The sequence below is a fragment of the Myotis brandtii genome, unplaced genomic scaffold, assembly GCF_000412655.1.
Source record: "Myotis brandtii unplaced genomic scaffold, ASM41265v1 scaffold304, whole genome shotgun sequence".
Lineage (NCBI taxonomy): Eukaryota > Metazoa > Chordata > Mammalia > Chiroptera > Vespertilionidae > Myotis > Myotis brandtii.
Genome location: NW_005361607.1, coordinates 1,621,507 through 1,646,359, shown reverse-complemented (window position 1 = coordinate 1,646,359; position 24,853 = coordinate 1,621,507). Strand labels below are relative to the sequence as shown.

General features: G+C 38.7%; 1 protein-coding gene across 3 annotated transcripts in view; it reads right to left on the bottom strand.

Annotated features, from left to right (window-relative positions):
* OMA1 (OMA1 zinc metallopeptidase) overlaps window positions 1-24,853 on the bottom strand; it is a 48,835-nt gene that overhangs the window by 4,592 nt on the left and 19,390 nt on the right. For all 3 annotated transcript variants that reach the window (XR_001362781.1, XM_005869845.2, XM_005869846.2), the window contains exon 8: window positions 11,918-12,067. Coding sequence is in view for 2 of the 3 variants with exons in the window: in XM_005869845.2 (XP_005869907.1) it covers window positions 11,918-12,067 (150 nt within the window). In the remaining variant the exon portion in view is untranslated. The remainder of the gene's footprint in view (window positions 1-11,917; window positions 12,068-24,853) is intronic.

Here is a 24,853-nt window from a genome sequence, read left to right as displayed (position 1 = left end):
GGGGGGGGGGGGGGGGGGGGGGGGGGGGGGGGGCTTGATGCTCATCCTCTGGGGAAAGGGAAACGGATGATGCCTGAAATGGAAAGTTAGGAAGTAGTGCTATGTAGGATGATAGGAAATATAAAAAGAATACTTTAAGAAAGTTGAAACTGAAGGCAGGGTAGGAGGGCTGTGCTTTAAGGAACTAGCCTTAGAAAACTATGTGATTCTTTAAATTAGGTCCATGGATGACTGTAAGACATAAAAACTAAAAAAAAGGGGGGGGGATGTCTTAATATCTAAAGCATTTTAAAAGAAACATATTTAGGGTAAAAAAAAACTAGTTTCATTTTATAAGCATTACCTCTAACTTTTTTATAGTGATGCGTGTTACGGGAAGTAAATAAAGCAGGGAGGGGCAGTCAGTGCTTGGGGGAGTAACAAGGTCTTAGAAAGACTGGCCAGGCAAGCTCTCATGACATTGAGAAGAGGGGGAAAGACCTGAGGGCATGAGGCCATGACAGACCAGGCCATGCGGTACCTAGGAAAGGAGTGCCCCGGCAGGCAGTGGCTGCGGCAACAGCAGCGGGGAGCCCAAGGATGTGCACTGGATGGGAGATGCCTGAGTGCTGGGAACAGGGAGGGAGCTGGTACAGCTGGGGCAGAAGGGATCTAGCAGGTAGGAGCAGATAATGTAGGGTCTGTTAGGGCATGGTAAAGATGGTAGGTTTTACTCTGAGCAGGCCTGCCCCAGGTAACTGTGGGGTCCATGGCAAGAATGCAGATAGAGGCTCAGATACCATACGTTTAAATATCTAACAGCTGTAAGTCAAGCTAATGAAGTACTACATAAAATATGTTCTATTCTCCCACACTTTCAAAATGACCCTGAAGGCCAGGTCCCAAAATTAGAATTCTTGAATTTTGTAACGTCTAAGGTTGTGGGGAGCCTACCCCAGCTCCTGCCACTGGCCTGCTGTCCACTCCCTTCTCCTCCCTTCCCTGGCTCACCTGCACTGTGAGGGATCTTGTGTGCGTGCGTCCAAGGGAGGAGGTCCGCACAGGCCCTGGAAGCAGGCTCAAAAGTGTTTGGGCAAGGAATTCCATTACCTTAAGACCCAGAGTGCCTCATGGTGGGGCACAGGTTCTTAGATGGGTATATTCCCTGAAGTTCCACAGAATAGGGGAGCAGGCAGCCAGAGGCAGCCAGAAAGGGGTCTTGTAAATGGATGAAGTCAGAACAGGAACTTGAGTCTAGCAGCACTTCTGACTCCAAATGAGGCTATGAGTTACCAAAATAAAGTAAAGGGGAAAAAGCATTTAAGTGAAATTCCTTGGTAGTAGTGTCTTGTCTCAATTTTCCTTATATTTCACGTCTTGCATCTATTGTGTTAAATAAATGTTCCTTAAAGTAAACTGAACTAAAAAACACACACACACAAAAATTAAAACAAGAAAATGTTTCCCAACTATAGCGCTAAAGTAAAAAGAAAGGAAGACCCTCGGCTAAATGGTGACCTGCCTGGACCAGAATACCTTTGAGAGTGAAAGGAGATGCTACTGAGATTTACACTGAGTCATAGGCATAAACTGAGACTACCCTGGCAAAGTCGGGACACCCAGTCTATTCCTGCTTTAACTCCTTTATAACCACACTGACATATTTTTCCAGGTGAGAAGCCAATCTCTCATGGCAGTTACGTCACATGCCTAAGGCCTTGACTGGCATCAGTAAGGGGGACAAGGGAGACCCAGCAGGAAAGAGCTGGCACAGCTGAGTTTAGCCATGGGAGATGCAAAGCACAAAGGGAAGACAGAATGTCATCTCCTAGAATCTTTAATATTCAGTAAAAGCTCTTCTCTTTCCCTTAAGTTCTCTTTTCAATCTTTTCACAGTTAACAAACATTTAGACCACCACCGTGAGCAAGGTGCTGGGGACACATTGATCAGAAAAGACAGTCATGATCCCTGCCTCGCGCAAATTACTGGGTATTTGCAGTGTTTTGTAGTGTTGATTGGCTTTTACAAATTACCCTATGGAAAGCTTTATATAAATAAAAGATGTTATTTTTAACCTCCACTTGAAGTCTGCCCCCAAAGTAGAATGATCTGATCAAAGAGTAAGAACAGATTATAATTTGTGTTAGATAGGACCAAACTGCTTTCTGCCAGAAAGGCTTTACCAACTTAAAATGTCATCAGCAGACGGGCATACCTGAGTTATTCATAATTTGTAAAACAGTATTCCATGATTTTTTAATCTATATAACCACATAATTTCTACCTCAGCATCCTTAGCACGCATCAGATACATTTACAAATGAGGAGACTCAGACCCAGAGAGGTTAAGTGACTGGCAAGGAACAAACACCTGCTCAGCGAATGTTTATAGCAGCTTTATTCATAATTGCCAAAACGTGGAAGCAACCAAGATGTCCTTCAGAAGGTGAACAGAAAATTTGTGTTACAGCCAAACAATGGAATATTACTTAGCGCTAAGAAGAAATAAACTCTCAAGCCATGAAAAGACAGGGAGGAATCTTGAGTGGAAAAAAAAAAAAAAAAGCAAATCTCTAGAGGTTACATATGTATGATTCCAAGTACATGACATTCTGGAAAAAGTGAAACTATGGAGATAGTAAAATAATATCAGTGATTGTCATGGGTTATGGCGGACAGAGGGATGAATAGGCCGTGCATAGAGCATTTTTAGGGCAAGGAAACTACTCTACACGATACTGTAATGATGAATACATGTTATTACACATTTGTCAAAATCCACAGAATCTACACCAGCAAGACTGAGCCCAAATGTAAACGATGGACTTTGGGTGATGATGTGTCAGTGCAGGTTCACTGGCTGCAGCAGATGCACCCTCCCGGGCAGCATTTTCACGGTGGGAGACTGTGTCTACACCAAGGCAGGCAGGGGTTATATATGGAAAACCTCTGTAACTGCCGCTCAATTTTGCTGTGACACTAACATTGCTCTTAAAAATAAAGTCAATTTAGAAAAGCTGGCATGGAAGTAAAAAGGCTTGGAAACAATGGATTATAACCTGCTTTTGTTGTTGTTTTCATTTGTACTGCATTTGCGCATGATTTTGTTTTAATGTTTTTTTGGCACCACATTATACATTTCTTGTATAAGTCTCTTATGGAATAAATGTAGTTTGGAGATGCCTGAGCTACATTAATTACTAGAAAAACTATGTTCTTCATAAAGGTGTTCTATTAATATTTCTTCATGTGTGAATGTTTCTCTCCTCCAACTATCAAGCAGAGTCCTGTTATGGCCCAAATACATTTCTATCAAATCTTCGTCTATTTTGCATAGAAAGATTTTTATCAGACATATTTTTTTCTGCTTTTTAAACATTCCTTTCCATATTTATTTTATTATATTTCGGGTGTCAACATCTTTTATTTTCATAAACGCAAATCCATCTTATTAAATATAACCTTCACCTCTTTAAAAGTGAGCAACATTTTCCCACTGTACAGCTAGAATATGCCTTTCCATTTTACTTTGTTTTCTGTGTTTAACTTCATGCACTGCACATAATAGGCACTTAAATGGATGCTGAATTTTAAACAAGCATTTATAGAACACAAGCTATGAATAAATCATTATGACAAATGTCATAGGAAAAACACTCTTAAGAGTTTACAGTCTAAGAGAAGGCAGGAATGTACTCCATTAACAAGAATATACAGCTCTAAGAATCTCAAGGAAGACTTGGAATTAAATATGGAATTGGCCTAAAGATTCCAACCAGAGGGAAAAGAACCAACATTTACTGTTCACTTTCGCTGTGCCTTGCATGGTGCCAGGTATTTTAAAATGTTATCTAAACTGGTGCTATCATATGAACCACTTTTAAAATGTTGATCCTGGTGTAGAATACTTATCATTAAAGTGTCTTATGAGGGAAGGAGGGGAGGAAAGAGAGAAGGAGGCAGGACCTCACTACCACCAATGCATAAGAATGTGCATAAAACACCCAGGAGACACTGCTATCTCAATTTGACAGGTGAAGCAAAATAAAGTTTATGGTAGATAACTTCCTTAAACTTGTGTGGCTGGGTCAGAATTAAAACCCAGGACTCCTAAGACTACTATTTTTACGTACTTCCTAAGAGCATCCTTTCCCATTACCAACTATTAATTTGCTACATGCTAAATTTCTACATTTGCTAAATTTCTATGAGGAAGCAGAACCACTACTCAATTGTACTGCCCAGTTTTCTACTTTTGACCCAGTATTACATTACTTATCTTTCCTACCGTTACACACCACACAATCCTTTAGCAAATATTCTCTAAGCATTTGAGAAACAGTCACAGGCACTAAGGATACAGCAATAAACAGGGGCCTTACATTCTAGGGGAAGAGAAAGACAATAAACAAGTAAATGAAATAACTTTTGTAAAGTAGATGAAGAAATGAAACAGTGCACTGTGTTTAGATAATAACTACAGGACACCCCAAAGAAGCAATCAGATAAGTCTAGAATGTGGGGCTAGATTTATTCAACAAGTCAATGATGTATTAAAAAACAAAACAGGGTGGGGGCACTGCTCTGAAGTCAGAGAGACTTAAGGGACACAGCAACCAAATGCAATGTATGGGTCTTGGTGGATCATGATTTGAACAAACCAACTGTAAAACTATATTCTGAGGCAGAAATTTGAATATGGATAGAATATTTAATTTTATTAAGGAATTACTATTAATTTTCTTAGATATGTAATGGAAGAAAAGAATACTTTCTAGAATGAATATTGAACTAATTAGAAAGGAACGCCCTCATGTCTGGTATTTGCATTGAACTACTTCTGGGTAGCCCTAGCTGGTTTTGCTCAGTGGATAGAACATCGGCCTGTGGACTGAAGGGTCCCGGGTTCGATTCCACACAAGGGCACATGCCCAAGTTGCAGGCTAGATCCTGGGGGTGGGGTGGGGGGGGCGGCACAGAAGGCAACCGGTCAATGATTCTCTCTCATCATTGATGTTTCTGTCTCTCTCTCCCTCTCCCTTCCTCTCTGAAATCAATAAAAATATATTTTTTTAAAAAAATACTTCTGAGTAAAAAACAAAAAATCAGAGAAGGAACAGAAGAAGCATGTGTACAAAAAGGTTGATACTAATGAATGTGATTGAGAAATGGGGGGGTCATTAAATTATTCTCTACTTTTACATGTGTTTTTTAAAAACTATAATAAAAAGTTAAAATAATTTTTCCTAAAAGAAAAAACCTTTTACCAGAGGGATGGGGGGTGGGAATGGGAGGAGGTAGAAGAGGGCAAAGGAGAGCAAATTGTGATGGAAGGAGACTTGACTTGGGGTGGTGAACACACAATACAATACACAGATGAAGTATGATAGAAGTGTATACCTGAAACCTATAAAACTGTATTAAGCAATGTCACCTCAATAAATTCAATTATTTTAAAAAAGAAAAAGAAATTAAAAAAAAAAACACTTTCCCCCTTTGTCTTCCCTTCTCTCCCATTTTTGTATATCTGTGACTTTATCCTTGATTTTACATCTGTATCTTGAGTTCTAAATGGCCTGAGAGGTTTAAATGTTTCTCTTAAAAAATGAAACGTCCTTTTACACCCCCTCTATTTCCAACTCTTTCCCTTAATTTCTGAAGACAAGCACATACTTTTCAAAAGTTTAGCATCAATAACCTCAAGCCTAAAACTCAATAGATTCGGTGGAAATTAATAATAGTTGGTTACTACTTTAAGAGAAAGAAAAGAAATACAACAAGAATAATGCCTATGTGGTTGCTTAAAAATAACAAAACAGTCTGGCCAGTGTGACTCAGTGGTTGAGTGTCGACCCAGGAACCAAGAGGTCCAGTCAGGGCACATGCCCGGGTTGCAGGCTCAAGGAGCAGCCGACAGATGAGATGTTTCTACCGGTATCTCTCTATCCCTCTCCCTTCATCTTTCTCTAAAAAACCAATAAATAAATAAAAATAACAAAACAAAAACTTCTGTTTATATAGGGTGTCCCAAAAAATGTACAGCTGATAACTCACTTAATTTTGAAAATGAACTGCAGGCTAATAAACACTGACTTTATAATCATTTAGAATGTGCATACATTTTGGGGAGATACCCTGTATGTTGGTCTGACAAGATGATTTGATTTGGTATCTTTACTTGAAAGGTAAATAAATGACAATAGAAAAAAACAAAAACAAAAAACTGTGGAAGACTGTGATATGGGCAAATAAGATCACTGGGTGTCCTGTCGAGTGCATCCTGGGTGTTATCTCTGCCTCCATGGTCTCAGAGCTATTTCACAACTCTGGAAGTTGTAGAAAACTGATAACCATGCAAATGATGCTTGGCCATGTCTGGGGAAGGCAACTGATTGCCTTACGAGTGGATCAGTTTTGCGCCTGGTTGTGAGTTCATTTCAGCATCCCTCAGAGCCTGCATGCCCATGGTTACTGAAGTCTCCTTTGAGCTAGTGGTGACACATTACAGGCTCCCTCACTAGTAAGTTAAGTAAAATCGCAAATATGGTTCGTTTTATATTTATATATCATGATTTACCTTTTAAAATTTTTCTTCCTCTAACTCATTTCTTTTCCCTTCATAAGCTGCACCTTATTCACATATAAATATTCACATATAAATATATTCATATTTATAACATGTAAATATTTATAACAATCCTTATAGAAAGTATGAAAAGGTATTTCTTTTAAGGACAACTTATGGTTTATACAATTTTAAATTCTGAACAGTGCAACTATAATTTTAAAACTGTCATACTACTAAACATCAACAGGTTGATATAACATCTGTTCTTCAATCTTTCACCCAAGTTGTTATGGTAACCAAAATATGTGGGATATGTGTTTCCTAAATTTAACTGTTATTTCAAGTAAATAAAATTATATCATCTTATTAACTACAAATAAAATCATTACTACAACCCTATATTTATTCTTTTTAAACGCTAGTGGATCACAGGATTATATTTAACTAGGCTTTTACACATGCTTTATCTCAGAATTCACATTAAAAAAATAGCAGGAATATACTGTTTTCTACTTTGGGGACATTTTCTTGATTTGAAAACAAAACAAAAAAGGGAATTAGTCTAGCCCAGCTGGCATGGGCTCAGTGGTTGAGTGTCGACCTATGAACCAGGAGGTCAGTGTTTGATTTCCGGTCAGGGCACATGCCCGGGTTGTGGGCTCGATCCCCAGTAGGGGGCATGCAGGAGGCAGCCAATCAATGATTCTCTCTCATCACTGATGTTTCTCTCTCTTTCTCCCTCTCCCTTCCTCTCTGAAATCAATAAAAATATTTTTTTTAAAACGGAACTAGTCTGTTTCTAAACATTATTCTATACTAAAATACTCCAAAATTACGATTATAGTATTTTGTAGGAACTATAGACGCATCCTTTGTAGGTCAGATCCTGGTACTCCTTCAGTCCTCTACTGAAACCCGCCCCTGGGGTCCTATCTCTGAACAAAAGCGAAGTCCTCACAGGGGCTTCAAGGCCTGCACCCTCACTTTCCCTTGCTCACTCCATCCCAACCACACCAGGCTCACTCCTGCCTCAGAGCACTGTACTGGCTATTTCCTAACCTAGAAGGTTCTTACCCCACCCCACGCCCCTCAAGTCCCAGGCAAAGACTCTTTCACTTATTTCAAGCCTTTGTTCAAGTAACATCTTCTCAGTGAAACTTTCTCTGATCAACTCCCTTTCAAACAGCTATTCCAGCCCTTCTGCCATCTCTGCTCACACTTTACATCCTTGTTATGGACTGAAGTATTTCACCCCCCCTCACCCCAGATTCATATGTTAAAACCCTAACCCCCAATGTATTTGGAGGTGGAGCCTTTGGGGGATGATCAGGGTTAGAGGAGGTGATGAGGTGGGGCTCTCATGATAGGATTACTGCCCTTATAAGAAGAGGAAGAGACACGGCGTGTTCACTCTCTCCACCATGTAAGGACACAGTGGGAAGCCAGCCGTCTGCAGCCAGAAGAGACCTCGCCAGAAATCAAAAGGCTGGAACCTTAATACTGGATTGGATATCTAGCCTTCAGAACTCTGAAGAAATGAATTCCTGTTGCTTAACCCAAGCTGACTAATACACTGTCCTTCCTCCTTTGCTTTGCTCCCTAATACTTATTAATGACTAATATATAAATAATATATTGGTGATTTATTCTATACGTTACTAATTTATTCTATTTATTGTCTGTCTCTCTTTACTGCAAAATAAGCTTCATAAGGTCAAGGGTTTTTTTTCTGTCTCTTTTGTTCACAGCACCTACAACACCTACAATCTGGCACATAAATGATTACTAACAAATATTTGTTAAGTGAATAAAGTATAGTTTTAAAACATCTTAAATGTTGATATGCCTAGTAAAAAAATAATACATTTCTGTGATGATATTTATTCAAGGAATCCAATAAGAAATAAAAATATACAATCTTCACTAAGTTACCTTTTAAAGAAATCAAAATTACCAAGATTGTGTTCTCATGGAACCAAAGAATTTTACTTTCCTGATTTTCTTTTTTTTCCGGTCTTGTGGTGTTTCTTTACATTATCTTCTTTCTTTCTTTTTTTTAATTTAAATTCTTTATTGTTTAAAGTATCACATATGACTTCTTTTCCTGATTGTCTTGATCTTTTCTCCTCCTATGAATCGGATATACGAGAGGCTCTGTCTTCCTCCTCCCAATTAAATATGGACACCACCTAACACTGTTAACTCTACCCAGGATCTTTTTCTCTGCCTACTCCACTCTCACCGCTTCAAATACCACCTTTATGGAGTTACTCTCAAGTCCTCATCTCTGGCCTAGATGTCTGTGCTCTGCTGTGTATTTCCAACTGCCTTTGAGACGTACGCCACTTCAGGCATAATATCAGAATTGTCAAAGAACAGGAGCATTAGGTAAAATATATTGTATTAACATAAGTAGAAAAAAATCTTAAATAAAATCAAACAAAAAACGTAGTCTTTAGTAGTATATAGACTCACATAATTCTACATACTGCCTGAGGATTTGCTTTCTTTCATTAGAGAAATTAGAAACGACAGTAGGGAATTCCAATCTCTGAATTATGACTATGTATTCTAATTATCAACAGACTCTTACACTGACTATAAGTTTCACTTCAACCACTGAATTACTCCCAATATTGCAGTAGAATTTTATTACTTTCAAATTGATTTTAATCACTTGGGGAGGGGGGATATATAAGGTTTTCAACTTAAGTTTCTAAACTAGGATAGTTTATTTTTAGAAAAATAATACCTCCCAATGCTTATCTTCATCATTGGCGCCCAAATAACATATTTATTTCTCCAATCATTTTCCTTCATACTCACTAATCAATTAATTATTTTAAAACTTCTCTAAAGCACATTTTACTTCTCCAAAGATCCTTAGTTATCTTCGATGATGAAATGACAACTCAGAATTTAGATGAAAGTTGGCTAAAATTCATTATCCAATTTAAGTAAACCACACATTTTTAGAATTTCACTGAACAAAATAAAAAGAAAGGGCATTCCAAAAGGAAACCATGTGGTTATTTTGGCTTTCGCGAGAGGCTACGCCTCCTCGGGTGATGCAAGTTCCCTGGGTCTTGGCAGCACTTACGAAGGCTGAGTCAGTGATCTTCAGGACAAATTAGTTACGGATGAAACCCATATTCTTCCAGTCCTGTGCTGTGCTTTTAAGATGAATGATAACTACAATGTGTCAAGTAAATGTCACTGCTGTTTTTTTTCTCAAATATTTTTTCTTCAAATTAAGGGTATAAATGAAATATATTTAGGATATTTCTTAAGAATCCATGTCTGGCTGGCCCCAATGCCCATGAAAGGCCACAAGTATGCCCAAACTCAAATCCTCATCATTCCTTTCAAAATATATCCAAAATCTGAGCACTTCTTTTCCTCTCTTCTGCCTCTATACCAGCCGTGGGCAAACTACGGCCCGCAGGCCGGATCCGGCCCGTTTGAAATGAATAAAACTAAAAAAAAAAAAGACCGTACCCTTTTATGTAATGATGTTTACTTTGAATTTATATTAGTTCACACAAACACTCCATCCATGCTTTTGTTCCGGCCCTCTGGTCCAGTTTAAGAACCCATTGTGGCCCTCGAGTCAAAAAGTTTGCCCACCCCTGCTCTATACTATCTTAACAGGATTATTGCAAGAGCCTTGTAAAGAGTCTCCTGGGTTCCACCCTTGCCCCACTACAGTCCCCATGACACCACAGAACACATAAGTCAGATCAGGTGATCAAGTCAGCCCCACCCCATAACAAAGAAACAGAATTTCCGGAGGATGAGGCCCAGAAATCAGGATTTTAAAAAGATTCCCAGGTGATTCTAATGTGCAGCCAAGGTTGAAAACCACTGCTCTACTCAAAACCCTCTACTAGTTTCCCATATCACTTGGAATAAAAGTTAAGTCCTTACAATGGTTTAGAAAAGACTCTTCATGATCTGATCCCCCTATACCTCAATCATCCCCCCACCCCCTCCTTGACTCACTCAACTCCTTGCCATTCCTTGAACACACCACACATACTCTCCCTCCAGGTCCTATGCACTTGCTGCCTCCTCACCCTGGAAGACTCTCTCTCCAGATAGCCACAGACTTGGCCCCTTGTTTCTTTCCAGCTTCTGTTAGGTAAGGCTTTCTCTGACAAAGAAACGTAGACCAGCACGTCTTCTCTGCTGCCCAGCCCTCTTTACTACCTTTAATCTGATTTATTTTTCCCCAATGTGTTTATCATTGCTTGACATACTGCATGTATGTATATGTTTGTTTATTACTTGCATTGACATGAATGTTAGCTCCAAGAAAGCAGAGACTGTATTGTTCCCAGCAACAGAATAAAGAATGGCAAACTATCAGTGGATTTCCATATAAATCACATGAATCAGTAAATGAATCTCCTGGTAGTTTATTATCCCAAACTAGATGCAGGCTATTCCTTCAAATTGCATACCACTATATTTCTACTTTTCTTATAATAAATCCTATCCCTTATTGTATTAAGAATCATTTTGTACTTATGTTAGCATCCTGCAAATATAAAAAACCATGTCTTAATTCTCTTTGTATCCCCTGTATCTACCAGTATTTTTTTCTTATAACAGGTGCTCACTATCTGTCAAGTTAAATTTGTAGTCATCCTGGCAAAGCAAGTGAGACAGAAAGAGTGTGCAGCCTGGTTTGGCGATATCTGACATCCACCTTGTACTGAAGTGGATACCACAGAAAACATTTTAAATCATGTTAACAAATAAAAACATGTTTAGATGGTAGTAAAAACTAATTGGGAAAAAGCTGCTTTAGCTTTATTCATTAATGAAGTCTACAGAAAAAAAGTCATGCACACTTTACTCCCTCTTTTTAAAGAAATAAACAACCAGAAAAAAACTAATATCAAGGGATTTTTTTTCTAAGAAATATTCCAGCATCATTATTGGAATTAATACTCACTTGACCCGAAAATTTTACACAAGTCATTAACTGGAGTTTGTTATTGTTGTTTTTTAACAATAAGCTTAAATCACTGAGAAAAAATTAAATTATGACCAATATGTTGAAAAAACATACCATGAGTTTTAGACTTTCACCAAATCAGGTAAAATTAAAAGGAATGATACTAAAAAGCTTAAACCTTCACCTTCAAGAAAAGTCAAGTCTACACAGCAATTTATCCCCCATGACTTGCGAACAAGCAGGATTTTACTCTTCAGTCAAATCCTTTGAAAACTGACAATCCATAATTATAGTGATCAAAACAGTTGACAAACTAGAACTCCTACTCTAAGCATGAGAAGTAACAGCATTAAAAAATTAAAGATGCAGTAAAAATAGTGTCCTGCCTTCAACAGTGTTAGCTCACCTCGGGTATGAGTCTATCCAACTGCTCAACTCGGTTTCCATGAGAAGGGTGTGTGGATAACCATTCTGGCACGTTGGGGTGACCAGAGAGGGTATCTGCAAGTTCCAGCTGCTGCCAAAACACCGAACTGGATCTGACGTCCACACAAGCCTAGAACCAAAATTAATAAAAGCACACATGAGTATAACTATGAGGACATCTTTAAAAGTTTACGTTTGTGTCATTACATGTTTTAAAAATATTTTCTATCGTTTTAATAAAAGGGGAATATACTCATTGCTTTTAAAAAGAACACTCAAACAAATGGTTTTATAGAACTCAAAAAAAAAAATATGTCCACCCTTTCTACTTGCCCCTACCCCTACACAATATTTATAATAATATCACTCCCAAAGAAACCCACACTTTTCACTATGATAGATATTAAGAACACATATTAGGGATTTGAAGATGGTGGCGTAGGTAAATGCCTGAACTTGCCGCCTCCCACAACCACATCAAAATTACAACTAAAATACAGAACAACCATCATCCAGAACTGCCAGAAAGCTGGCTGAATGGAAGTCCTACAACTAGAGAAGTGAAGAAGAACGCATACTGAAATGAGTAGGAAGTGCGGAGGCGCAGAACAGGCTGGTCGGGCACCCACATGTGCTGCTTTTTTAATGAGGAGGGAGATCATCTCTATGGAGGACACCGGAGAAACAAGGGGTCCCAGCCTCACACCAGACACCCAGCCTAGGGTCCCAGAGCTTGGAATAGAAGTCCCTACGGGCAGTAAGAACTACAGGCTGTAAAAACCAGTGCGGACTGGGGCTTAGTGACACAGAGGCTGCTGGAAACCCAGCTGTTCCTCTTAAAAGGCCAGCACTATGAACTGAACTTACAAGGTCCTGCTTCCTCTGAGCTGCAGCACCAAGGCTTGGCTTTGAGGGACACAGACACCTATGAGGAGGAACTGGATTATCTGGCATCAGGGCAGGAACTTGGGGCAGCTTTCTCCCAGACAAAGGTGCTTGCAGGGATCACTGTTCCTATTCTGGGACCTCCCGTCACAGGGCTGACTGGCAGTCATTTCTGTTTGCTCCAACCTGGTGACTCCCTAAGACCCCACCTCATCCAATTTACAACCCCACCCAAGCTGTGTGCAGCTGCTTTTGCATATGAATGGCCTGTCCTTGCTCAGGCTAAACTCTGAAACAAGCTGCAACTGGGTCAGGGAGCCCCAAACCTATCAATAAAAGGCCCAAGACCCACACCAGCACCAGCCTGCCTTGCTTCATAGCTGGGCCTCATCTGGGCACTTCCAAACCCAATACAAAGAGGAGGAATCTGCAGATCTCTCTGTAGCTCCTGCTGGGTGGCCTCAGGTAGTTGCTGACTTTGTACCTCCTGGGAGACCCAAGAGCCAGTGTACCCAGTGGTCAGTGTCAGACCATACCAGACAATAACTCTACACATACATAAGCGACACACTCAAGGGGCAGACTCAGTGAGCACCAAAGCCCCACTGAAGCAAGTCCTGCTCCATAGGGGTGTCTCCTGCACAGCAGCTTTCCCACTGTAGTCATAGCTGGTCCTCACAGCCAATTGGCATGGAGATCAATTCCTCCCAATGACACCAACAGCAATCAAGTCTCAACTACAACAAGACTGTGCTCACAGCCCATAAAGGGGTGCACTTAGAGCTTCCAGCTCAGGTGACTGGGGAAGCTGAGCCACTGGGCCCTATAGAACACCTACTACACAAGGCCACTGTACCAACTCAAGGAGATATAGCAGCTCTACTCAAAACAGAGAAAAAAAAACACAGGGAAGCAGTCAAAATGCAGAGACAAAGAAACATATCAGAAATGAAAGAAATGGAAGAAAGCAAACTACTGGATATAGAGTTTAAAACTACGATTATAAGGTTACTCAAGAATCTTCTAGAAACCTCCAAAAAAATGGAAAAGGACCAGTCAGAAATTAAGCATACACTGATCAAAAATATGAACAACAAACTGGCAACAAATATATACTTACCAACAATTGAATCTAAAAATCAAAATAAACGAATAAGAAATCTTATGAACAAAGAAATGAAAGAAATGGAAGAAAGCAAACTACTGAATATAGAGTTTAAAACTATAATTATAAGGTTACTCAAGAATCTTCTAGAAACCTCCAAAAAAGGAAAAGGACCAGTCAGAAATTAAGCATACACTGATCAAAAATATGAACAACAAACTGGCAACAAATACATACTTACCAACAATTGAATCTAAAAATCAAAATAAACGAATAAGAAATCTTATGAACAAAATAGACTGGTGAATAAAATAGAATCAGAGGCATGGAAATGGAACAGACTGACGATTATCAGAGGGAAGGGAAGAGACTAAACAAAGATATTATATGCATATATGCATTACCTCTGGACAGAGACAATAGGGTGGTGAAGGCCTGGGGCAGGGCAGGAACCGGGTGGAGAGGGGCAATAGGAGGAAAAAAGAGGGACATCTGTAATAATCTCAACAATAAAGATTTTAAAAAATAAAAAAAAGAAGTATATCAATAAAGTGGTCCAGAAAAAAAAAAGAAGAACATGTATTAGGAGTAAAATTCTTCCAAATTAAGTTTTCATAAAAATTAAGTTTTAAAATTTAACTGTTAATAAACTGTACTAAAAAATTTATTCTTAATCTATACCTCTAGATTAGATATTGACCTATAGTTTTCTTTTCTTGTAGTGTCTTTGTCATTGGTATTAGGGTTATGCTGGCCTCACAGAATGAGTTAGGGAGTATTTTCCCCTCCCCTCCAGTCTTTTAGAAAAGTTTGAGAAGAATGGGTATTACTTCTTCAAATTCTTGGTAGAATCCACAAATGATGTTGTCAGATCCAGGGCTTTTCTTCGTTGAAAGATTTTTTGATTACTGATTCAATCTCCATACTTGTTTCAGGTCTATTCAGTTTTCTTTGTGATTTATTGATTTTATTGGGTGACACTAGTCAATAATATTATATTGGTCAATACATCATTTATTTTTATTGTGTGTTCACCACCCAGAGTCTTCCCCTTCCATAGCCATTTATCCCCCCTTTACTCTCTTCTACCTCCACCACCACCCTTTCCCTTTGGTAATCACCATACTGTTGTTTGGGTCTGAGTTTGGTTTTTTGTGTGTGGGGTTTTGTTTTGTTTTGTTTTGTTTTTGCTTAATCCCTTCACCTATCTCACTCAGCCCCTCAACCCCTCCCCTCTGACAGACAGCTTTCAGTCTCTTCTCTGTATCTATGAGTCTGTTTCTATTTTGTTTGTCTCGTTCATTAGATTCCACATATAAGTGAAATCATATGGTATTTGTCTTTCTCTGACTGCCTTATTTCACTTAGCATAATATTCTTCCAGTCCATCCATGCTATCACAAAGGGTAAGGTTCCTTCTTTTTTTATGGCCAAGTAGTATTCCATTGTGTAAATGTACCACAACTTTTTTATCCACTCACCTACTGATGGGCACTCGGCCTGCTTCCAAATTTTGGCTATTAATAATAGCACTGCAATAAACACAGAGGTGAATATATTCTTTTGAATCAGTGTTTCGGGTTTCTTTCACTATATTCCCAAAAGTGGAATTGCTAGATCATAGGGCAGTTCCATTTTAGTTTTTTGATGAGACTCCATACTGTTTTCCACAGTGGCTGCACTGGTAAGTTATTTCTTGAAATTTGTCCATCTCATCAAGGTTGTCCAATTTGGGGGGCATACAATTGTTCATCATACTGTATTATACGCCTCTTTATTTCTACAGAATCAGCAGTGTTATCTCCACTTTCATTTCTGATTTTAGTAATCTGAATCTTCTTTATTTTTTCCTAGTCCAACTAAACATTTGTCAATTTTGCTGGTCTTTTTAAAAACAAACTCTTTTTATTCACGATGTAATTTATCTCTGATCTAATCTTTATTATTTCCTTCCTCCTCGAAGCTTGGGGTTTACTTTGCTCTTCTTTTTATAGTTTTCTAAGTTGTAAAGTTAGGTTGTTTTTTTGAGATCTTTCACATTTTTAAAGCATTAATAGCTACAAATTTATCCTGAGCAATGCTTCCACTGTATCCCATAACTTTTGGTAGGTTCTGGTCTTGTTTTCATTTATCTCTGATCTAATCTTTATTATTTCCTTCCTCCTAGCAGCTTGGGGTTTACTTTGTACTTCTTTTTATGGTTTTCTAAGTTGTAAAGTTAGGTTGTTTGTTTGCGATCTTTCACATTTTTAAAGCATTAATAGCTACAAATTTATCCTGAGCAATGCTTCCACTGTATCCCATAACTTTTGGTAGGTTCTGGTCTTGTTTTCATTTATCTCTAGTATTTATTAATTTCACTTGTGATTTCTTTTTTTATATATATAGTTTACTGATTTTTTACAGAGAGGAAGGGAGAGGGATAGAGAGTTAGAAACATCGATGAGAGAGAAACATCGATCAGCTGCCTCCTGCACACTCCCTACTGGGGATGTGCCTGCAATCAAGGTACATGCCCTTGACTGGAATCGAACCCGGGACCCTTCAGTCCGCAGGCCGACGCTCTATCCACTGAGCCAAACCGGTCAGGGCCACTTGTGATTTCTTATTTAATCCATTGGCAGTGCATAAAGAAAGAAGGATGAAACACTTTCTAGACAACACTTCCTTCTTAAAACAGAACTGATAATGGCCACAAACATACAAAAATATGTGAACTACATTGGTCCTAGATTACTTTTTGAGGCAGTATACTGGGGCAATGTGAAGAGCACAGGTTTTAAAACCAGAAGTTCAAAATATCAGTTATATATTTTGTTTAATTAATAATCACTTATATGTATCGGGTATTGTTCTATGTATATAACACATATTAACTCGTTGTATTAATTCATTTCATGTGCCCTAAAAGAGGAGAAATGAAAAGACCTCCATTATTTTGTAATTCACTTCCTTTAAAGTGTTTTGCATCTTTTGATTGCCAGCATGTCAGTTCATCAATATGACAAATTTATAATACATTTTCATGTATATATTTTTCTCTATTCTAAAGCTTTTATCATAACACTCAACACTTAGAGCTGAAATCATAGCAACCAAAAAGTTAAATACACAGAAGCCTGCCTCATTTTTCTAGGTAATACAGTTAGGTTCAAAACAAGGTGAAATGAATAATGCATGCATTATGAAAGTTTACCTTATAACAAGCCTAGTAAATGAGATGTGCACATTTACAGTTTTTTCTTTCTTAAATGAATCACTAAACAAATAACCTAAGCCAGTGGTTGGCAAACTGTGGCTCGCGAGCCACATGCGGCTCTTTGGCCCCTTCGGTGCGGCTCTTCCACAAAATACCGACTTCTGCGCATGGGCCACGAGGTTTCAATCGCACTGTACGTGCGCGCCCGCACATGGTATTTTGTGGAAGAGCCACACTGAAGGCGCCAAAGAGCCGCATGTGGCTCGCGAGCCGCTGTTTGCCGACCACGGATAAGCTATTAACCCAAACAGAACACAAAGCTAGTCAGTTTGCTATGACAAAGGCTCAGATTACTCACCTGAGAAACTATGAGACCTGGACTCCAGCCCAGTCTCTCGCTACTAACTAGGTATATATGTTACTGGACAAATCACTTCGCCTCTTTGGACCCTAATTTCCTTATCTGTAAAGGGAGAGGGTGGATTAGATTATCTCTAATTTTCCTTCCTGCTCCAAAAGTCTACGATTCTATTACCTTTTTATTTTACAGAAAGTTTAGAATGTTGGATTTTCTCTCATTTTTATGATGAAAGTAAATTTTGCTTATGACCTACTTCCCTCACTAGATGGTGCTATCTGCACAGTTACTGAGGCTCTAAGAACCCAGCAGGCAGAGCCTCTCACAAGGGCCACTTACAATTCACCAGGGCTGGACAGTTCCTCCCTCTGAGGGCTCTCCAGGCCACTAGAGGACATTTAACAGGCCCGCCCCCATCCTCCATGTCCATGAGACAACAGTAATCCCCATCTCCCCAATAACTGTGACAAACAAAACAATCATATAAAGTGCCCTGCCAGGAGGCCCAGTTTAGAGCCACTAAAATACGTGGTCTATTTCCATAGTTAAGAAACAAATAAAACTAAAAATGAATGATTTCGTTGTTTGTGAAATCAAATAAACAAAAATCATTTCTGTAAATGACTGTAAAGTGCCAAATTCTCTGTATAGTGACAAATTAATATATAAACACAACAAAATCAAATATTTCACAGGACATCGTTTTGTCAGTGGATAACTGAACAGCTATTTATTATTCTGTGCTTAAGCCACACCTCAGTCCTACCAGCTTTTACTAACTCTCTACTAGTCATTTTGAATTTATCTAATGGTAAATTAAATATCTTGTAAATACAAAATTAAAGCAACTATAAAAATGTAAATACACAAAACAAGCTCACAGCTACTAGAGGAGCAGAGTTGAGAGCACTCCAGGGAAAGCAAGCTGCCTGTGTTGAAGGAGGCCTCAAGAGTAACTTTATTTTAATGAATTTCCCATCTTCTCTTTAGCCCTTGGCCTTAAAAGCTCATAAATCTAAAGGGACAGCACATGACCAATAGATCCATCTCCCAAGAACAGTCCCATTAGCCAAGCGCATAAGACTGACATAAAATCAGAATGCCAACTTATCAATGTATAGCAATGGCTGTTAAAAGCTAAAACTTCCAGGGGCACAGGGAATTTGTGTCCTCAGGTCAGTATGCTCTCTCCGTCTCAGGATGGTACAAAGGAAGCCAGTCTAATAAGGATAGAAAGGAATACAAGAATTATGTTATGTGATTTGAATATTAAATGGCAAGAAGTCAAGGGAGTGTGATGCATTAATGTCCAAAAAAAAGGATACAAGCCACAAAAAGAATCAAATCCGGGATACTTAAAATAACCCTTTGAGGTAGATACTATCACTATTCCCATTTTTTCAGAGTAGGAAACAGACTTGAAGAGATTAAGTGATTTTTCTACAGTCACATGGAAGAGATAAGAGTTCAGACATAGGTCTAACTCTAGAGTCCAAGGTCCTAACCACTATGCAAGATACAGTATAAAATCCTTACAATTGCTAACAAAGAAGTCTACCCACCTGTCACTTTTCCCTCTTGATGCTGGTGCTCTTGACTCTATTCTGTAGTCACATGGAACTTTCAACTCCCGCACAAGGACATCATTTCTCTTCCTTTAGACACGCTGTCCGCCATGTCAAAAACACCACTGTCAACACCTTCACCAGAATAATTACTACTTAGCTGTTATACCTTTACTAAATAAATAATTTCTTCCTCAATCTAATCCCTAGACTACGTTAGCATGACCCTTAGATAAAGTTACGTCTCTATGGTATATTCTTCAATTGGGAGTCTCTTTCTTACTCAAGTTGTGACCTCCATCAAGGTATTGTGCATCCCTACAGCCTAGAAGATAGGCATACATTAAATACATGGTGAATTGTAAATGAACACCAACATAACAAGTCAGAGAAGAGCTATATACACCAATTTAGGGAGCATGGCACCTAGGCCTAAAAAAAAAAAACTGTCTTCTGATTATATTCACAAATAAATTTTTTAAATGTGTCAATCAGAATTAGGGGGTAAGTCAGCCCAGAATCTGAAAAATCTGATGGCAAATGCTGGCCACTGTTGATTGAAGTCTTGCCTTGAGAAAGTGAATATCCCAGCCTACGAGACCTGATTCTTATCTGTGGCAGGGAGAACAGAATGGAGGGGAGTAAAAATGGAGCCGGTGAAAGCTATAATGAGGCTGGCACAGAAGTCCAGGTAATAAAAAATACTAATAGTAGAGATGAAAACACATTGGAGTATATTTTACAGATAGAACTAGTGAGACTTGGTAAGCGATTACATGTAAATGATAAAGAAGAGGGAAGTACTAAGGAGGACTCCCGGTGTTTTCCAAAAGCAACTGAATATAAGGTGGTATATTTACTGGAAAAAGGAAGATTAGAAGAGAAATAGATATGAAGGGCAATCAAGGATTTAACATTGAATTTATTAGGTTTGAGATACCTGCAGAATATAAAGAGGAAATAACAGGCCGACATCTGAACGTAAATGATTAGAAGACTAGTGCTCTTAGGACTTGGATTGTATCAGCGCTATAACATAGGTCCTGCTATTGTTCCTATACCACAGATGAGAGAAATCAAGGTTCCAAAAGGATAGACAACTCGCCTGAGATCACACAGCTAGCACTCTCTGGCCAAGCCAATTCTCAAATGGAGGCAGTCTAGGTCCAGGGCTCACTTATTATCATGACACCATATTGCTTCCTGGACGGATACCCTCACTATGGGAACGCAGGAAGGTTCAATATTTGGTATCCAGGAAAGAAGGGGGGAGGTGTGAGGTTCAAACAGCAAGTTAAGTCAAGTCTCCACAATGAATGGAGAACCCCCTCCCTCCCCCAAACAGTGACAGCATAGCTTCTAAAAAGTTTCTTGGCACCTTCTTATAAAACAAGGACAGACAATCATGAGTCACAAATTTGGGGGTTTACAGTTCCATCCATGAGAGAGTAACTATAACTGGACTTGTCCTCCCACCATAAATATCTATAAAACTGGACAGATATATGAGGCAAACATTTTCAGTTCTGAACAACAAGTAGGACAACAATGTAATTCTTGAGAGAAAGAGAAGCACTAAGGCAGTGGTCAGCAAACTGCGGCCCCTTGAGTGTGGCTCTTCCACAAAATACCACGTGCGGGCCGCACGTACAGTGCGATTGAAACTTCGTGGCCACACTCAAAGGGCCAAAGAGCCGCATGTGGCTCTTGAGCTGCGGTTTGCCCACCACGGCACTAAGGTGATCCCCAGACTTTTGCCCCTGCTCTCTGCTAGGACAGTTTCCTGACCACACAGAGGGAGGGAGGACTTCTAAGCAGAGCATGGTGAGACCGGACGAGCTAAAGAGTTAGAAAACAAAAGTTCAGGGCTGCACAAAGGGCTGGAATTTGTGAGGATTATACCAGAAAAAAAGATTGTCCCAGAAATTGGTATAGAGGCTCCTTGGATTTCATTAAAATTAAAAATATTTGCTCTGCAAAAAATAAAAATCTTGTTAAGGAAAAGATGAGTCATAGATAAGGAAAAACTACTTTCACATATCCAACAAATGACTGTATCCAGAATATATAAATAACACTCTAAAGTCAACAGTAAGCTCTAGCCAGTTTTGCTCAGTGGATAGAGCCTCATCCTGTGGAGTGAAGGGTCCTGGGTTTGATTCCGATCAAAGGCACATACCTCGGTTGCATGCTTGTTCCCCAGCCCATCGGGGAGCATAGAGGAGGCAACCAATCAATGTCTGTCTGTCTCTCTCTCTCTCTCTCTCTCTCTCTCTCTCTCTCTCTCTCCCTCTCTCCCCCCTTTCCTTCCACTCTCTCTAAACAACAATGGAAAAATATCCTCAGATGAGGATTAACAATAATAATAATAATAATAATAATAATAATAAAGTCAACAGTAAGAAAACAAACAATCCAACTAGAATACGGCAAGATTTGAACAGATACTTAACCAAGGAGGAATAGAGGTGCCAAATAAGCACTTAAAATCATTAGGTTATAAAAGACTAAATCTTCTATAACAAGAAACCAATAATGTCAAAACCTAATGAGTCAAGAAATTACAAAATAAACATATTACACAGAATTATAGAGGTAAATAGCTAAACAAATTTAAGGTGATTTTTACCTCTGGCTCTAAGGGAAGGGGCAGTGAAGGCTGTTATTTCCCATTGTAATACTAAATGACTTTCTATACGATGATGAAATGTATGGCTACATACACAAATATATACATATTTTTTAAAGGGGAGTATGATTACCCTGGTAGGTGTGGCTCAGTAAGATGGAGCATCATTCCATGTACCAAAAGGTGGCAGGTATGATTCCCGGTCAGGGCACATACCCAGGATATTGGTTTGACCCCCAGTTAGGACACATGAAGGAGGCAACCTATCGATATTTCTCTTACTTCAATGTTGCTCTCTATCTATCTATCTATCTATCTCTCCCTTCCTCTCTCTAAAATCAATAAAAAAAAAATTTTTTTAAATGCTGAATTATATCTAGAAAGCCAATGAAGGAGATAAAATAAAACACACACAAAAATATTTGATTAACTCAAAAGCAGAAATAAAGGAACAGAGAAACAAACAAAAAAAAAATAGGTAACACAAATAAAAAGGAAATAGCAAAATTGCTGACCTAAATATATCAATATTGATAATTACATTAAATATAAATGGACTATACACTTCAAGATAAAAGCAGAGATTGTCAAACTGAATAAAAAAGCAAAATCTATTTAAAAAAAAAAAAAGCAAAATCTAGTTTATGCCAATCTATAAGAGATGCATTTAAATACAAACATTCAAATAGTTTGAAAGTAAATGGGTAGAAAAAGATATAGCAACTGAACAGTAACACACAAGAAAACTGGAGTGGCTATATTAATGTAGAAAATAATGTAAAAAAATTAATGTCCAATAAAAAATACTTCACTGAGTATTACTAGAGACAAAGGGATAATTCACAATGATCAATCAATTCAATAAGAGGAAAAGTAATCCCATATGTGTATATACGTAATACAGAGCTTCAAAATTCATGAAGCATAAACTAACATAAGAAATAACAGACAAATCCACAATTATACTTAAAAATTTCAACACTCCTCTCTCAAGAACCAGTAGACAAAAAATCAGAAGGATACAGAAGATCTCAGTGATGCTATAAACCACCTTAACCTAATTGATATTTATAAAACATACACTCAACAAATACAGAATACATATTTTTTTCAAGTGATGAAAATTCAGCAAGGTAGACTAGATGATGTGCCATAAAACAAGTCCCAATAGATCTGAAAAGATTAAAATCTTACAGAGGCTATTCTCTAAACCACAAAGGAATTAGAAACAAGCAATAAAACATTAGGCAAATCTCAAAATCTGTATACTAAATGACTCCCTTTTGAATAACACATGGATAAAATTAGAAATCACAAAGAAAATTAGAACATATTCTGATAACTGATAATGAAAATATAACATATTGAAATCTATAACAGCTAAAATAATGCAGAGTGGAAAATTTATAGCCAATGATATATATCCCACCTTAGAAAGCTAAAAAAAGAAGAGTAAACCCAAAGTAGAAAATTAGATTTCATAAAAATTTTTAACTTTCATTCTCCAAAACACACAACTAATAAAATACTAAAGCAAGCCACAGAGTGGGAGAAAATATTTGCAATACACATATTTGACAAAGGACTTGTATCCAGCAAATGTATTAAAAAACTCACACAAGCCCTAACCAGTTTGGCTCAGTGGATAGAGCATCGGCCTGCGGACTGAAGGGTCCCAGCTTCGATTCCGGTCAAGGGCATGTACCTTGGTTGCAGGCACATCCCCAGTAGGGAGTTTGCAGGAGGCAGCTGATCGATGTTTCTTCTCTCATCAATGTTTCTAACTCTCTATCCCTCTCCCTCTCCCTTTCTCTCTGTAAAAAATCAATAAAATATATTTTAAAAAAAAGAAAAGAAAAACAATAAAAATGGGCAAAATATCTGAAAAGATAATAAAAAATACATTAATGGCCAGCACACACATGAAAATATGTTCCACGTCTTTATTTATCAAGAAATACAAATTGAGAATGTAAATGAACTAAATAGATCAAAAAAAGAGCAAAGATTAAAAAAAAACAGCTACATACTACTTATAAGAGACACACAGCGAAGAAAACAACCCTAGCTTGTTTGGCTCAGTGGATAGAGCATCAGCCTATGGACTAAAGGGTCCTGGGTTCAATTCCGGTCAAGGGCACATACCCAGGTTGCGGGCTCAGTTCCCAGTAGTGGGTGTGCAGGAGACAGCCAATCAATGATTCTCATCATTGATGTTTCAATCTCTCCCTCTCCCCTCCTCTTTGAAATCAATAAAAATATATTTTAAAAAAATATATTTAAAAGAAAACAGAAAGCTTAAAAATAAAAGAATGAAAAAGATATACCATATAAGCACTAATCAAAAGAAAGCTGTCATAACAATAGTATTAAAGGAAAAAGTGGACATTAGACAAGAAGCATTAGTAGAGACCAGAAAGATTTCATCTTGATAAAAGGATCAATCCAGCCTGGCTGATGTGGCTCAGTGGTTGACATCAACCCATGAACCAGAAAGTCATGGTTTGATTCCCAATCAGGGCACATGATGGGGTTGTGGGACTGATCCCCAGTAGAGGGCATGCAGGAAGAAGCCGATCAATGTTTCTGTCTTATCACTGACTAGAGGCCTGGTGCACAAAAATTCATGCACTCGGGAGGCGGGTCCCTCAGCCCGGCCCACGCCCTCTTGCAGTCTGGGACCCCTCAGGGGATATCTGACTGACAGCTTAGGCCCGCTACCTGGGAGCCCTCAGGGGATGTCCACCTGCCAGCTTAGGCCTGCTCCCTGGGGGATCGGGACTAAGCTGACAGACAGACATCCCTCTGGAAGCCCAGGAGCCCCTGGGGAGTGGGCCTAAGCCAGTAGTCGAACACCCTTAGCGCTGCAGCAGAGGCGGGAGAGGCTCCTGCCACTGCCGCTGCGCTGGCCAGCCATGAGCTGGCTTCTGGCTGAGCAGTGTTCCCCCTGTGGAAGCACACTGACCACCAGGAGGCAGCTCCTGTGTTGAGCGTCTGTGCGCGTCATAGCGACAGGTGGTTCCCAGTCATTCCACCGTTAGGGTCAATTTGCATATTATCCTTTTATTATAAAGGGACTTTATCTCCCTATCTCTTCCTCTCTGAAAATCAATAAAAATATATTTTTAAAATATATATATGTGTGTGTATGGACTAGAAGTGAAAAATAAAGCAG